Genomic DNA, 16212 nt, shown 5'->3' with positions numbered 1-16212 from the left:
AGTGACTGTTTTATAATGAGCAAAGAATATCTATCTTTTTGCTAACATGACGTCCTGTATCTTGTAATACATTATTAAGTGCAAGATTTTCTTTACATGACAATGTATTATTAGATTAAGACGTCACGTTGCAGTGAACTCATTCTATATAAGTTGTTCTTCTTGAAAAAATGTAAATTAATAGACCGTATATATCATGAATTGTTAGCTTTTGCTACAGTAATAGAGAATTTTGATAAAATATATTCGATTAGGTCAAAGGTTCACAATAATTTATCAACCAAAAGCCCCAAGATCAGTCCGAGTAGTGAAGGGAGGCATAAGAATAAATTAGAACTAGGTTAAGTCAACGGTTCGATTACAAATACATCTTTCTTTATATACAAAAGAAAAACAACCTTTATTTATTTTTCTATTTCCCATTTTTGGCAGTGTTGCTTTCTATACTCTCAAAGAATTTATACGTCATCCAGATTTGTTGACACTACAACTGATGGCAAACCATGATTATCCACTTCTTTCGGAGGCCGAGAAAACTCGCAAAGGTATTTCAACCTCCTCCTGATCACAAATCTGGCTTTCACACCAGCAAAAGTTTCGAACATATGAAGTGGCTTACTTTGCATAAACGTTCATAATTTGGGGCCGAAAGTAGCGTTCTATATTTTAGTCCAGATACACCATAAAATAATATATATATATATACACACACACACGCCCAACAATACAACCTATATAGGAAATAGGTCCTATCCAACCCCCTCCCATGAAAAGGGCACAGAAATCCAATCTCATATGATCCTCAAGAGTCTTGTATGCTGCCAGCGCATCTCCGAGATATCGTGCCGCCATGAAAAATTTGCCTTCAAAGGGAGGCATTTTTCCAGTATATGTGGCTGTGCAAGGACCTTGATCACAAGGTTGGCACGTACAGCAGGAGTATGAAAGTCAACCGAGAACTCACTAGATGCTGTTCACTAACTTCTCAAATTTCTGGGCAATTGCATGATGCTTCCTACTATTGTACAATTGGATTAGCGACCCAATTGCGTTGCATATCATCTCGTTCTTCGGATTCCCGGTGGATTTATTCTCAAGTTCAGCTTGACTACTCGTCTCTCCAAGTGACGAGCATAGCACCTTGAACCAGTCTTCGAGGAACGAGGCTTTCTGTATCCGCAGAAAGAAAATGAGTCCAAGAAAATGGACAGATCAGCAAACATGAACATATGCACACATGACCATTTTCTTCATCTCCGAAATGAAAACTGTTATTATGGTTCACTTGGTCGCTTCGTGAAAATGATCTAAGGTATGACACCGTAAAATCTTTTTCTACAATAAAACTCGTGGATAGGTAACCATGAATGTTATACTGGGCCAAGTTAATTCAATGTACGTGTAAGAAACACTTACTTTTACAAGGAAATCTTTGACGGGTTCATGATCGGAACTTGAAGTGAGGATAAGAACATGCAGCACGGTTGAGGTCAACTGAACCAGACAGAAGAAAAAACTATTAAACACATCATATAACCCAAACAGATGCACATTAAGCCAAAATGCACTATTTCAACCAATATTAATACATAACTGCTCAGGTGCATTACGTACCTGGTTTTCAAGTGCAACCCTATATTTGAAATTTGATGGTGATGCAATTCGGTCTGAACTTTGATTCTCTAATATATGCATAAGACCCTGGACGACATCGGAGAAGGATTCTCCATAATCTACAACAAACCAAAAGGCTTCTCTTTTAGTTTCCAGACTATATGAAGCAATGATTTACAAGATTCTCATACAAAACATAACGAGCAAGATTTTCTTGATCAAGAATGCATCCAGAAGATGTCAGTCAACTAATTGAACCGATAACAGTAAAAAATGAACTTTGGTGGAGACCAATGTTTTAAAAGGCTCGCCGCAGGGCGTGCCTAGGCGCCCTGTGAGGCTGGGCTTGAGAGTTGCCGCCTCTGTTTTGAGGGAGTGGGCGGAAGGCGCTGCCGGAGCAGCTTAGGCGCACCTCAGGGGATTTTATTTATTTATTTATTTTTGTTCTTTTACTCCCAAAGTTAATGTTTTAAAAGGCTCGCCTCAGGGCGCGCCTAGGAGCCCTGTGAAGCTGGCCTTAAGGGTTGCCGCCTCTGTTTTGAGGGAGTGGGTGGAAGGCAGCGTCGGAGCCGCCTAGGCGCGCCTCAGGGGATTTTTTTTTTTTTTTTGTTTTTTTACTCCCAAACCCAAATTTTGGGTAGGGTTTTAATTGCCTCATACCTCTTCCTTGCGCTATCATCTCTTTGCCTTTTTTTCTTATTTTTATTTTTTTATATAATGGATGTGTGTGTTGTCTCCATGCATTGTTATATGTGTGCTCAATGTGCTTTTCATCCTTTATTATATATATAATAAAATATAATATATGTATATATGTGTGTATATGTATTTATAATATATGTGTGTGCTCAGGGTGATTATTGATTAATAATCTTTTTTTTTTTTTAATGTATATATGTGTACGCTCAATGTATATATTAAAAAATTTAGGTCCCGTGAGGCTTTGCCTCACGCCTAGGCTGGGCTATCCCTCGGACACCTCGCCTACGCCTCACGCTTTTAATACATTGGTGGAGACTGACAGCTGGCATATAACATTGTGAAGTTACAAGGCAACCACGACATAGAAACAGGGGTAAATCCAACTACATACCAAATACTGATGCTGGCACGGCCAAAGCAGAAGCAGCTTGAATCCTGATCTTAAAGTTGGAAGAATCGCGTAATAGCAGTAAAAGAATACTAAACACAGACGAAGCCCTGTCAGAAAACAATGCATAGTTAGCTTTTTTTTAGTTATGATTTATGAGCTTACTTTCGTACTTTAGGAGAATGCGGAGAAAACAAGCTATTATTGTAAACACTAGTAAAATATTGGGCATTTCAACCTCATACATCAATAAATTGATTTCCAACAGGAAAAAAAAAAAAACATCGTAACCATGCCAGCATAAGATTCAAACTATACCAATCCATGTCTCGCAGTCTTAATGTCTCATTCAGAAATAGGTTGCTTAAAGCATGACAAACATTCCATTGGACCTGTTAGATGCACAGTAAAATTAGAGTTGAAAACAGAAGATAATAATGAGGATACAGTCTCATCCATTCCACTCTAATTAGAATAAAATCTCAGCAAGTTAGAACTGTCAGGATGATACCTTAACATTACCAGTCGTAACACAAGAAATAAATGCCTGAACGACCCTCTCTAGCCAACGCGAATCTCCCAAAGAAGCTGGATGGCATGATATTGATACATCTCTTTGACTTCCTTCCCTGTAATTGCTTGATGATATTTTGTCAGGTTTAGTGCTCTTTATTGGCATACCATTATTGTCTACTATCCTGTCACTATCGCTTCTATATTTGATAGATCTTGAAAGATTCCCTAGAGCCCTTACAGCATTTGATTTAATCTGATTGTAGAAACGAAAAAAAAAAAAAAAACTCAGAACTGTGAGATATACATAAATTATCGATGACTATAAATGAGCAGACACTATGAATTCTTTACATCTAAGTGTCTAACTGATAACTTGGCTTATTATCATCATATTCAACTAACATATAGAAAGGAGGAAAAAACGAAATGACTTGACTTATTAACATGTCCAACCTTATCTCCATCCTTTGTCAGACGCAAAGCGCACTCGGTTAATAATGTGAATAATTTAGAGATTTCAGGATAGCCTATACAAAAATGAAAAAAGAATAAGAAAAAAGAACAATAGAAAGAAGATTAGTAGTTTGAATAATCAATGATACAGTGTGAATACCATTGATATATCACGCTTCTAAATTAAGCTCACCTCCAGATTGTTTCAAGCCAAAATCATCAATACAATGACGGATAGAATCACATATGTTTGCCAGAGCCCAAGAAGCAGTTATTCGCACCTGAAATAAGAATTATATGAAAGGTTTTGACTGCTTAAGAAGTAAAGGTTTTGACTGCTTAAGAAGTAAAATGAAATACGAATCTTAATAAATAGAAAATATAATTAGATAGACAGGAAAATACCGAGATCAGGGGATCACGAGTGTTAATCTCCACAGCGTGAACAAACTTATCAAGGATCTCTGCACTATATAATTTAAGTTCTTAATGAATCTCTGTCAAAGGTTCTCGAACAAAGCATATAATTGGTAGACGACGAAGTCGATAACAGATAAAAGAACTCTGAGAATCATTCAATGCCATTAAAAACAAGTCAAAATCACCTTTGAGAAACTTGAGGAAACATTGATATGACTCCAATGGCTCGACAAGCAGCTGACCTAACCGAAGGCACATCATCACTTATGGCAGCACGAACCTAAAAGGATTTGTACGTATAACCGATAAGAAAAAAAGCTTTCTATTCCATTTACAAAAAACAGAGAGGTTACAGTATAGCACCAGTGATTCGTTACAAGAAAACTTACAGAAGAAGAAAGAATGAAGTCTTGTTTTTCCTTCGACAATGAGAAGAATACAGAAGAAGTTATACCCGCAAAACATGTAACAGAGGCTGCTCTCACCTTCAAGGAAATTTATAAGGTTCAGAACAGTAGATAAAAACGCAAAAAGATAATCTCTACATTTGGTATATTACCCCACTTGGGAAAAAGTCAAACGTTTATAACAACTAACCACTGCAGAAGGATGGTGAAGAATCAGAGCCATATGTTTCTCAATTGTCTCACACCACTGCTCTGTTCCAGATTGACATGATGTGGGTTCATCTGAGTTCTCTGGTTCATAAAAAGGGGCAGATGAAACTTTTTTCATCCTTATGCAGTCAGAAATAAATGGAGCATCAAGTAATTTATCATCTAAAGGGTCTTCAGTTCCTTTAAATCCAGATATTGCCCGTAGACATTCATCCAAAACCTGATAATTGACATCAAGGATCATTATACGTATATGTCCGAGAGGGGAAAAAATCAATTACATGAATATGACCTAAAAATACCATTTTGTAAGGTCTCGCTTGTTTCTAATGTACAACAAACTCAACAAAAATTAATATTATTTATTCACTTTTTGGAGAGGAAAAATAACTGATATTAAAGGACTCTTACTTTAATAGCAGCTGTAATGACTTTTTCCCCAATAAATCCAACAAAATTTCTAGTATTGCCCTTATATCCTGTAGGAACTTCAGGAATAGCTGCCCTCAAAACACCATAAACAATGGTGGAAATTTGTTCCCAACAGGAAAACATTATGCTTGGGTAATTATGGGACACAGCCCTAAGCGCCTACAAGAAACAATATAAGCCTTAAATATAATCACCACATGCGTCAAAATAGCCACACTCCTTTAAGAAAAGAAAAAAGTGCATAGAAGAAAAGACACTACTATAAAAACCACAAGCATTTCATGACAGTTGATGGCATGCTACATGCTTGCCCAGAAAAGAATCAGCACTGCTGCAAAACCTGATTATCATAAATCAATTACCAGAAGAGCCTCAAAGCATATTGTTGGGTTGCTAACTTGTTCTGAAAATTGAAACAGTGTAGAGAGAACACCTGACTTCTTTTTAGCATCGACAAAATCTGGAGAAAGGCACGGAAATAAGACAAAGTGGAAAGGCACAGAAATGAGACAAAGTGTGACGATTTGCAATAGGATGGTGTAGCTTAAGAATTAGCAAACATGAGCACCAGTAAAGTTAATCAGTTATGCTATCAATATTAAGCTCACCATTAGATATCTCTGCCAGAAGCATTTCTTTAATTTGCAGTGAAGAAGGTGAGATATTCAGAGCGGTTGTCAAGCAACTAATAGAAGAAGCCTAATCAACGAGATAAAAATAGTTAAGATATAACAGTGGAGAAGGGCAGGCAATGCAGATATTACCCTTTACCTGAAAAAGAAATAGAAAAAAAAGGACAACTAACCAGCAGACCAGTCTGATCACTTTTGAATGGAAACCCATTTTTCATCCTTTCTTGTAGAGATGTAAAAACTGTTGGCAACAACTCTCCAGGCATTCTTGAATATCTGTAAAATGATCATTGACAGGAAATATAAGTACAAAAGATTTTCCTCAAAAAAGAGTAGGGAGTAACATCATATATCATTTTGTTGTGTACACAAGTGTCTAATAAAATAAATAAAATGCTATTATGAAGAATCCATATTCATAGCGCGCCACTTTTCCTATCCTCGTTGCAATAAATAAAGAATATTGTTTGAAATCAAGATTTGCGGAGTCAGATCCTAAAGTAAAGGAGGTGACTTACTCACCCAAAAGTAAGGGAAGTTGGTAAGGGAAAGATTCAAACCCAAAAAGGCCATAAAGGCAAAATAAAATGCTATTAAAGCTGTAAGCCAAATTGCCCAATTTCAGAATTGAATTAAAAAGTACACACTGAATAGTTCTAACAGGAGGTTTTTGGAATCAGAATACAGCTTAAGAGAAACATAAGATGATACAAATGGTTTGAACACCAAATCACATTTAAACGAAACCAAAGAAAAGAAGCAAATCATTAACAATTACAAAAAATTTGGGGGAGAACTCATACGGTGTAGATGATATCAATAGCATGAGAATCTTGAACAGGGATGCCATCAGTCTACTATGAGTTTCACGTTGAATTAAGTATAAAATACCTACACCAGATACATCATAAAAATTGTGACATCATGAGAATAAGTTACTTGAACATGTAAAAGTAATATTATTGCAGCGAAAGTATGAATTTGTGTGGCATAGTGGCTTTCACATACCTGTATGAAGCTGCATTAGTATATGTCCAAGGGAACTTGAAAGCGATGTGAAAGATCCACGTTTAGAAGATTCCTTGAACTCTGCTACCTGCAGAAAAACAGATGACGGGCCATCCAACATTGCTTCCAGGGTTGATGCAGAAGCAAGCCGTGCCTAGCCACAATAGAAAAGCACATGTCAGCTAGAAGCACCACTGAACATAGATTATTATATAACCATTGGAGTATGTATGAAAGTTGTGAAAATGAGAAAACAAATTGCCATGAACCATAGCAGAAGTACAAAGATATTTTACATAAACCCAGGGTCTAGATTCAAATAATTCACCAAAAGCAAGTGCAGTGTCTAAATCTAATCAGTAACAACAGTTAATTATACCTTTAGATAAGGATCAAATAGCAAGCATGTCATTAGTGTTGCTTCATATTTCCTGTAATTCAGAATTAACAGGTAAAACTGAGTTTGGTGGTGGAGGATCAAGTATACGAAATTATCTATTTGGGAATAGGAGAAAGTGGTATGCTTTACCTAGGTTGTAGTACATCACTGCTTGGCAATAGCAGCGTCCATTGGCTAGTAAATGATTTGGAATCAGCTTGACAAAGATCCTTCACCAAATTAACAAAGAAAAGAAGTAAGTGTGCAAACAGTAAAAGATTTCATTGTCAAAATACAGCATCCCGATTTCTCCATACATAATGGATAATGTCATTGTGTTAAGATGTTGTCACTTGTCACCATCTTGTTAGATTTCATAATATTAACAGGTACTCCAGTTAACAAAATCAACTCAAAGAGCGAGGTAATCAATATAGCTACTTACTCCAGCCAGAGGGCCAGATCACATAACATTTGCTTAACATTTTCCTTCGGCCAGAACTTTTAACAAGTAAAGAAATATTGCTTTTCCAAAAGGATTGGTGGGATTCCGTAGCTTCAAGAAGACAATAAATTTTTAAAACAAAAGCAGCTACTTTTTGCTCAGCCATATTATCCACTGCTTCAATCGAATCCTAAGATTTAATCACTGTCATTAATCACTTAAGATTAAAAACAACGTTAATCACTTAATACTGAACTTTTTTCTTCTAGCTAGCTTACACCACAAGATGGCTAGTTTGGTATTGATGTGCTTTGAAAAAAAGCTGCTTCTGCTGTGCTGTGAGAATAAGCAGCTGTGAAATAAAGCAGCAGAGTGTTTGGTAAACTTTTTTATAAAAGTGCTTTTGAAAAAAAAAAAGCAGTATTAGAGTGTTTGATAAACTTTTATGTAAAACAGATGTGAAAAAAAACCGGTTTTTCAAAGCTGGGTTTTGCAGCTTCTTGTTTTTGGCTTTTTTTCACCCAAAATTGTGAAAAAAAGCTGAAGCTGAGTGTTTACCAAACACAAAAACAGCTACCAGCTTTTTTTGATAGCAGCTTTTTTCAGAATCACCTCAGTACCAAACCAGGTCTTAATTGGATGCCGTGATGTAAATTAGTATTTCCTCCTTTAAGTAAAATAAGAGAGCTAAGATCTATGGGAGGTGAGATTCTAAGGCAGGGCACAGCCTATTCTGTAGCCTATTATTGACATTGAGATAAAAAGAAGTGAATACTAAAAAGACAAAAAAACTGAAAAAAGCTTTAATAACTTAGACATTAGGAAAAAGTATAAGAATCAAAAAATTGCAAAACTTACCTGTATACAAACAGTGGCAGCTACTCGGACTTTTGATTTCTGAATGTTGTCAGTGTCTTTAATTGATCCATCACTGTCACTGTAATCTGAATCTGACAATGCAAACTCATTTGCGGAAGATTCATGATCCGATAAACTTTGAGAACCTTGAGCTCCACTCTTCTTCATATTTGAATTGTCCCTTTGGCGCAGGTGTGGAGGCCTATATGGAGTACGATCCGTCTTTTTAGAATCTTCCAAACCCAACTTAAGGCTTGCTAAAGTAAGTTCTTTTTCCTTTTGACCAATTGCTGAACAGGTATGTTGGGTTCTACTATTAATGCCATAGGAAAAGAACATTCGCAAAGCAGCCACAAAACTTGACACCTGAAAAGGATAATCAGATCCAGTAGGTGTGAAATATGATGGTTGAAGATAAAACTCTATCAGAACCAGGCTATAAGTTTATTATAATTGCAGTAAACAAAAGCATCAACTTACATGGTCAGAAAGCGAACACTTACGATCCGCGAGAGTCAAATGCAGACAATGCAGAAGAGATAAATAAAACCTGCAGCAGCACAAATGGCGTACCATTGCCAATATATAGGATGATAAATTCGTTTATAAAATGTCGAAGCAAGCAATAGTAGAGATTGTTGGAATACCTGGACATAAAAGCGTCTTCCACAAGCTGGCTTTTAGTTGCCAAGCCATCCATCACTTTCCTAAAAACCTAGGTGAGAGCAAAACTGCGTCAGCATCAAATATACATACATACACATACACAGAATTACAAGCGTCAAATAAATTATCGGACCTCGATTGTTGATCCCCAGATGTCCAATGGCAAGGTTAAACCAACTCTGGAGATTGCCTCTCCAAGCATGGTAAATGCAAGTGTCTGAACTTCCCATAAGCTACAATATAGAGGCACCGGCATTCTCTTCCCAGCTTCAAGAACCGAGCTTTGGTTGCAAACTGAGCTCAACTCTGCATGAGAGCTCTCAATGATGCGCAGCAGGAACTTCACCAGCTGAACCTCCTCCCCCGTCGTGCATTTCCTCTGATACGCGCTCATAACACGTCTAAAGATAACGAATTTACAAATTACAATCGAATTCACAATCAGAACGCAAATTTTCTGGAAATGGAACCGGAAACCAGAGGAGTTGAGCATACCTTAGAGTCTGTAGAGCTTCCATAACCGGCGTGAAGGACGAAGAGCCGATGAACGAGCGAATCATTTTGTTGAAAGCCTCGAGGATCAGAGTCCAAGAAGCTGAATTGATCTCGAGCGGAACACGATGGGAGATATCATGGATCTGAATCAAAACGACAACAATTTTCAAAATTTTCAGAGAAAAAACGAAGAAGAAATGTAGCAGAGCCAAATTCTCAGTCGAATACATACCAAGTGCGTTATGTGAGTGAACGAGGGAGTCAGGTCTTCGCCGCCGTGAGACTTTGTGGTGACGAGATCCATGATGAAGAGCAAATCGGAGGTGACTTCCTGCGGAGGTAGGTCGTGGGCGGCGGAGAGGAGAGTGTGGGAGTGGGAGAAGATGGAATGGTTGAGGAGCTCGGGGATTGGAGTGCACAGAGGAGTTGTTAGGGTTTCGTCCCTCACAGTTAGAAACGCCGTCCTCCACCACCGTACTGGCGATGACGACGGTGATGCCGCTGCCGCCATTTCAGAGCTTGGCTTCTCAGTCCTTCCAATTCCAACCCACTTTCAGTTAGTCGTATCGGACACTGTCCAAACTGATTCGGTTGGACAAGAGAGACCCGGTCCATTGGGCCCAAAAGATTGGATGCTGGGCCCATTTGGAATATTCATATATGGGCTTAAAATATGCCCTCGTCTAATGGCGAATGTTAGTCCACTTGCTTTTGATTCAATTCAAGAATCGGAGAAATTTTTGCAAGTGGTTTGTAGTTCAGTTGGTTAATAGTATTCACCTTCGCATTCGAGGTCTCGTATTTTAATCTCTTTCCTCATAGTTTAATGTAGATTATCCTATCATTTATAAATAAATAAAAAACAAAAACAAAGAACAAAAATCTTAAATTCGGATACCTGAACCATGTCAGTCATTGGGTACTCTTCACAAAGAGCAAGAGGATTCCTTGCATTTGGTTCCACTCAATCTCATATTTCCCTTATTACTTTGAGTCTGTAGCCATATACAGCGTCCGTAGAGAAGAATCTCTATCCTAAGTTCTTTCTTGTCTAAGAAACCTCAATTTCACAATACATTAACCATTTTTCCACATTGTTTAACTTTAAGAAAGGGTGCCTAGACTTGCTAAGACGCCCGCCTAAGTCGCAGCTCTCACTTAGATAGAAAATATATAACTTTCATTTTGCATTTTATTTATTTATTTTAATAAATTGTAAACGACTTGTTGAATACTTAGATGAACACACAGTATATGTTTGTTCTTCATGTTTTCATTATATTCTAATACTTTATAATCTATATGTCATTTTATTTTGCAATTCATGTATCTCAATACAATTATGTAGTTTTTTAGTATAAGCAGGTGCTTATTTATACGATATATGATAAATTTACTTAAATCCACATAGTCCACCTAAACCCCCACCTATCCACCTAAGTGCTAGGCCCCGACCCGCCGCCCGACTAAAGTCTACCGTCTTTCTTTACTATAAAGTATGTGAAGGTAAAATATTAGCAATAACTATACTAAGTGTAGGTCATAACCATCTAACTAGCGTGGTCGTCATAGCATTGGTACTGTAACGATCCATGATTGCATTTGCATGGGGCGATGAGGCACTTTTGCATCATAATTTGAGCACTGTTTACATCTTAGTTCAGAAGCCAAATCCCAACATGCAGAAAAAAATAGAGAGAAATTAAAGACACAAATTACGTGCAAAAGGAAGACAGCTGAGCTGATTCGTACTCGGCCATCCAATTAATTGGGAGGAATTAGTTCAGAATTGCCTCGCAGTGGTCACTGTGGTGGAACTAGGGGGTATGATACTAAGGTACCGTTTGGTACGTGGAACGGGACGGAATAAAGTGGGACAAGGCGTTCTGTCTCACGTTTGGTGTGCCTAAAACGGGTGGAACAAGTTGTTCCACAGGACGAGTTTTGGGTGAATTTTCGTTCCACCTCACCCTCCTGGAACGACTCGTTCCACATCCGTGGAACACAAAATTATAACCTCTTCGTCGCCTTCTTCTTCCTCCTTGTTTCCATCCGAGGGCATCTTTGCTCCCGCTCCATTCCGTTCCGTCCTATCCCGTCTGCATACCAAACGATACCTAAAATACTATTAATATACATATTTATACTTGTACATATAAAGAATATTTTCATTTTTCATACACTTCTAAATCCATTCGCTAAAATATATGTTTTTCAAAATCAAACGTACTATATGTGTACTATATACGTATATTTACACTGTTAATGTTGAATGCATTTAGTTTCACATATTTTTTAGTATAACATATAAAAATTTCACGTATTATACAAATATTTATAACTTAACAAAGAAAGATTAAAAAAAAAAAAAATTTTGTAAAAAGAACTTTTAACATTTTTAAATAATAGCCGAACTTCGTATTTATTTAAAAAGTTGCATAATAATATACGAACTTATTTTTAAGTGCTATAACGGCATCGTCTTCTCCTAATTATAAGAATCGTTGTCAATGTTAGAAATTGATACTCCAAGATAATTTATAATGGAGAGAGATGGTGATGTGAGTGCGTACATGACGATATGTGCGGACAGACTGAACATGTGTCCGTATTTTTAAGTAGGTCTTACAATGCATGCGGACAGACAGAATATGTGATCCAAACACCCGTCAGTTAGATAGGTTGAGTCACACATGAACAGTGAATATTATCTACATGTCTATTTCCTGCCATGACATAAAAAACGGAAAACTGATGCCCTAGCATGTACAGAAATGGGCTACTCTGAAACTGAAAGCAGCCTCAACCAAACACATTGAATATTGTCCCAATCCCCCCATTAATTTCTGCTGTGAAGTTACCTTCGAAGCTGGCAACCTCACTAAAATATTTTTTTTCACTTGGCTTTCTTTTGTTTTGAGCGTTTTATTAGTTGTTGGTTTTGCAGGTTGGTGATGAACAAAGTTCAGAGTGTGTGATGGAGGCCTAGTTGGACAGCCCACAGCCACACGATGTGAACTCTATTAGCCGACTGTGTGAGTCCAAATAAGCCGGCGTCGTTCCAAGCCCATACATAAGCTCATTTACTCTCGTGGTCCTGGTACATTAGAGCTTGTTCTACTCACATCACCATCTCTCTCCATCAGAAATTATTTTGGAGTTATCAATTTCTGACATTGACAACGGTTCTTATCTCTCTCTTTTACTCTTCTTTTTTATTTCTTTGCCGGATCTTGGTTGTAATATCATGTGCATGCCAATGTTTGGCTTGTTAATGCATGACGAAGTATGCTACAATTAGTCGCACATGCACACATATTATAAATTCTTGATTAATGCATGTGAAATTTAAAACTAATGCATCAATGATCAGACTTCTTCCACTAGTCCCTAGCCGACTTGCGCAAGCTAACTACATGCATGATTTGGCATAGTGACTGGACAAACTAACAACATACATGCATCAACAGTCAAAACTTAAGCACATATCTAAACAACTGATGTTAGCAAAAATCATAGATGACTCACATCACCTGCATCAGAAGTCAAAAACCACCCAGACACGCAATTACCTGGCCGTCTCTTGTTGTAATGTTATTTGAAAGCTTTTGAATACCTAGCAGCAGCCAAGTATAATATAATAGATGTTGCCTTCTCAACTTAAGTGACGTCTAATCTTTTGAATACCTAGCAGCAGCCAAGGAATCAAAGATGGAAACGGGGCTACACAAACGTCGACGTCTCTTGAAAATTATATGGAGCCATCTCTCTGTGCCCTAATAACACCAAAAACAGACACTCCGGTTGTTTCTATTTGGAGACAAGCTGAAGCTGCTGCCCTTATCAGCTTATCCACTACTGCTGTTTGCTTTTCTTTTTTCAGAAGGGAAAAACTACCGCACACTGCAACAGAAAAAAGCTCACTGATTAGTTTACAGAAGCACACAGTAATTTTTAGGTAATGGGTTTTTCTGTAATTTTATTTCATACATACATGATAGATGATACAGACCCACCAACTCCACCTTATCATAATCATGATTACTCTTACTATTTTTCTAATCCTCTATCTCCTTGTCTATTATCGAGCGTGTGTGTGTCTATATATATATGTGTGTGTACGCACGCGCGTATTGTATCTCTCATCACATGATTTCATTTGATGTATATAATAAATAATGCCGATAAACATAGTTATAAGTCTGATTACATGCAAGATTTCCTCTGTTGAGGAAGAGGCTATGTGGAACTTAATTACATCATTACCATGGTCGTATCATCATACACAAAGCAAAACTAAAATTGATGGCTTGAGTTAGAAGGAAAATGAGTTGGGATATGCATGAAGCTCAATGGGGTCAGTTGGGAATTAATTTAATTATTCATGTGTGGATAACTACCAAAGTTCTATGTAATTTAAATCATTTGATTAATTCTACTTATGTTTAGTTTATATAAATGAGAAATGTTAAGGGGATTATCTCAAAAGTGTTACCTTCTATGGATTTTCTGTCACTTTATGTTTTTAGCATAATATTTTATAATGTTGGCATGATAATTAATATTAAACTGCGAAGTGACAGAAAGTCTATGGAGAGTCCTACTTTAAGAGATTTTCCTTAGCATTTCTCTATATAACTATATAGAAAAGGTTAGGGCATATTTGGTACTCTTCTTGAATCCAATTTTTAAAATAAAAAATAATTTTCAAATTTTAAGCCTTAAAAACTTATTTGGTAGGACTATTTTAAAAAACTGAACTCAAGACTAACTAAAAAAATATAGTCTATTATCTAAAAACATAAAAAGTGAGTTTTTAAAGTTTTTAAATTTAAACTCATTCCTTTCTTTTATCAACCTCTTTCTCTCTCACTCCAAATCTACCTCTCTTTTCTTCTCTCTCTCCTGTTTTTTATTTTTTACCTTTTTCGTCTATCCTCCAACCTGTTCTCTTCATTCTCTCGGTTCTCTCTCACTCCTCTTCCTCTCTATCTCGTCCGATCATCTCTCCTCTTTCTGTTTCCTTCAATCATCTCTTACTTTCTTTCTTCCTCTCTCCTATTTCTCCCTCTCCTGCGAACCAATCATTTTTTTGAGTCTTAAAGAAAATTGATTTCAAGAAATGTTCTTAAGAAATGTTTTGAGGAATGATAAAAATTTTCAAATAGGATACCTAACAGGTCCTTAGCTTTAGTATAATAAAAAAAAAGTGAAGGAGAAGGAAATGTGTGCGACAATATTTTGCGTCCTAATGGTGCTCTTTGCTAATCTTAAGAGAAAGCAATATAAAATTGAGAAAACTAAGTTTAACCTTGTTCGTTTGGATACGTATTAGGATTTTGTGAGGTCATGACTCATGACACTCATTATTTACTTATATTGTTTGCTTAATTATGATGAGAAATAAGATCTTAAATAACATTTAAGGGGGTGTAGTCAAATTAGGATTTGATATGATTTTAATGGACTTTAAGATCAGCGGGTAGTCAATTAGGATTTTAGAAAAAGGATTTTAAAAGACTTTGAAATCATGGTGTTGTCAAATTAGGATTTAAGAGGATTTTAAAAATACATTCAAATCCATAGGTAGTTAAGTGAGATTTTAAAAGACATTTTTAGAATGATTCTAAATCTATGGGTATGCAAAAAATAAAGATCTGGTAGGATTTCATGAAGAGCTGGATTTTGTTGGATTTGATAGCTTGAAGTATATATGCGCAACACCAAATACAATCCCACCTCAACCCCTGGGATTTCTTTCAAGCTTATGTTCCATTGTCTCTCTTCGGCCTTCACTTCTTAGCCATAAGTAGCAGGAGAACTACTTCTCTGGTCCATAAACTGGTGAATCAATACTCACTCGCACACCCTTGACCCTTTCCACTATTGTTCTTTATATTTTTATGCCTCAATGTGGTAAAGGGTTGGTTAAACTCATTGAATCTGCCATGGAAGTGGTAGGTTTGTTAATAGAGTTGCAGATTGACTTGAGCTATGGAAATATATCATTTCAAATCAAACCCAGAAGTTTGATTACCAATCCAATCAGCAAAGTAAGACTAAAATTCAAAACCCACCATTGATAATGTAAGAACATATCGACCCATTGGTAAAAAAATCAAACCCAAAGAAGAAGAATTTGATTTGCACCTGAAAATCCTATTGAATCACTCGTCGATGCTCCGAATTGAGTTTGAATAAAAAACAATCATTCTTCAGGGAGACAGAAAATGGATAAGATAATGAAAAAGTTTGAATTGGGTTGACAGGCCGGCTTGAAAATGAAGCAGCGGCATAATCACGTTTTACGGCACGGAGGCAGAAAATGGTTTTTCTTTTGTTATTTGAAAAAAATTAAAACAATCTAATAAAGATAAATGAAAAGAAAAGACTATGCAAAATCCATCAAAATCTACAAATAAAATCCACACAAATCCATAATAATCTATAATATAAATTCATATAAATATGTCAAAATCCATATAGAAGGGAAGTGTTATTGACACTCAAAAAATCTCATTCTACATTCCTCACAAGTGTATTTTTCTTTCTAAATATAGAAAGTTAGGAATGTAGAATGAGAATTT

The 16212-nt window shown here is 36.5% G+C and overlaps 1 protein-coding gene across 2 annotated transcripts; it reads right to left on the bottom strand.

Moving 5' to 3' along the window:
* Positions 1-650: 650 nt before the first annotated feature.
* On the bottom strand, positions 651-10198 carry LOC137710366 (uncharacterized). 2 transcript variants are annotated; one of them, XM_068449321.1, is made up of 26 exons: positions 9858-10198; positions 9626-9768; positions 9264-9531; positions 9112-9179; positions 8945-9014; positions 8465-8830; positions 7312-7391; positions 7162-7213; positions 6783-6936; positions 6578-6665; positions 5948-6050; positions 5751-5841; positions 5505-5602; positions 5122-5301; positions 4691-4930; positions 4483-4578; positions 4279-4373; positions 4079-4142; positions 3867-3954; positions 3674-3747; positions 3216-3473; positions 3023-3096; positions 2708-2814; positions 1615-1733; positions 1417-1494; positions 651-1170 (listed from the first exon to the last, which is right to left on the bottom strand). In XM_068449321.1, exons 1-26 carry the CDS (start codon positions 10134-10136, stop codon positions 964-966), a joined length of 3540 nt encoding a protein of 1179 aa, XP_068305422.1. In that variant the 5' UTR covers positions 10137-10198; the 3' UTR covers positions 651-963. The 2 variants fall into 2 exon arrangements, with proteins under 2 accessions (XP_068305422.1, XP_068305423.1); XM_068449322.1 differs by lacking the exon at positions 5122-5301.
* Between the last annotated feature and the right edge of the window lie 6014 nt (positions 10199-16212).

The sequence above is a fragment of the Pyrus communis genome, chromosome 12, assembly GCF_963583255.1.
Source record: "Pyrus communis chromosome 12, drPyrComm1.1, whole genome shotgun sequence".
NCBI classification, from domain to species: Eukaryota; Viridiplantae; Streptophyta; class Magnoliopsida; order Rosales; family Rosaceae; genus Pyrus; species Pyrus communis.
This window is presented reverse-complemented; position numbering and strand designations above follow the sequence as displayed.

Bases quoted from the DNA above. Each gene is read 5' to 3' on its own strand.
- LOC137710366 (XM_068449321.1), bottom strand. From the start codon at position 10,136: ATGGCGGCAGCGGCATCACCGTCGTCATCGCCAGTACGGTGGTGGAGG. The intron at 4,374-4,482 runs GTAAGTTTTCTT...AAATCCTTTTAG, and splicing joins ACTTCATTCTTTCTTCTTCT to GTTCGTGCTGCCATAAGTGA. The intron at 3,748-3,866 runs GTGAGCTTAATT...ATTTTTGTATAG, and splicing joins TGGCTTGAAACAATCTGGAG to GCTATCCTGAAATCTCTAAA.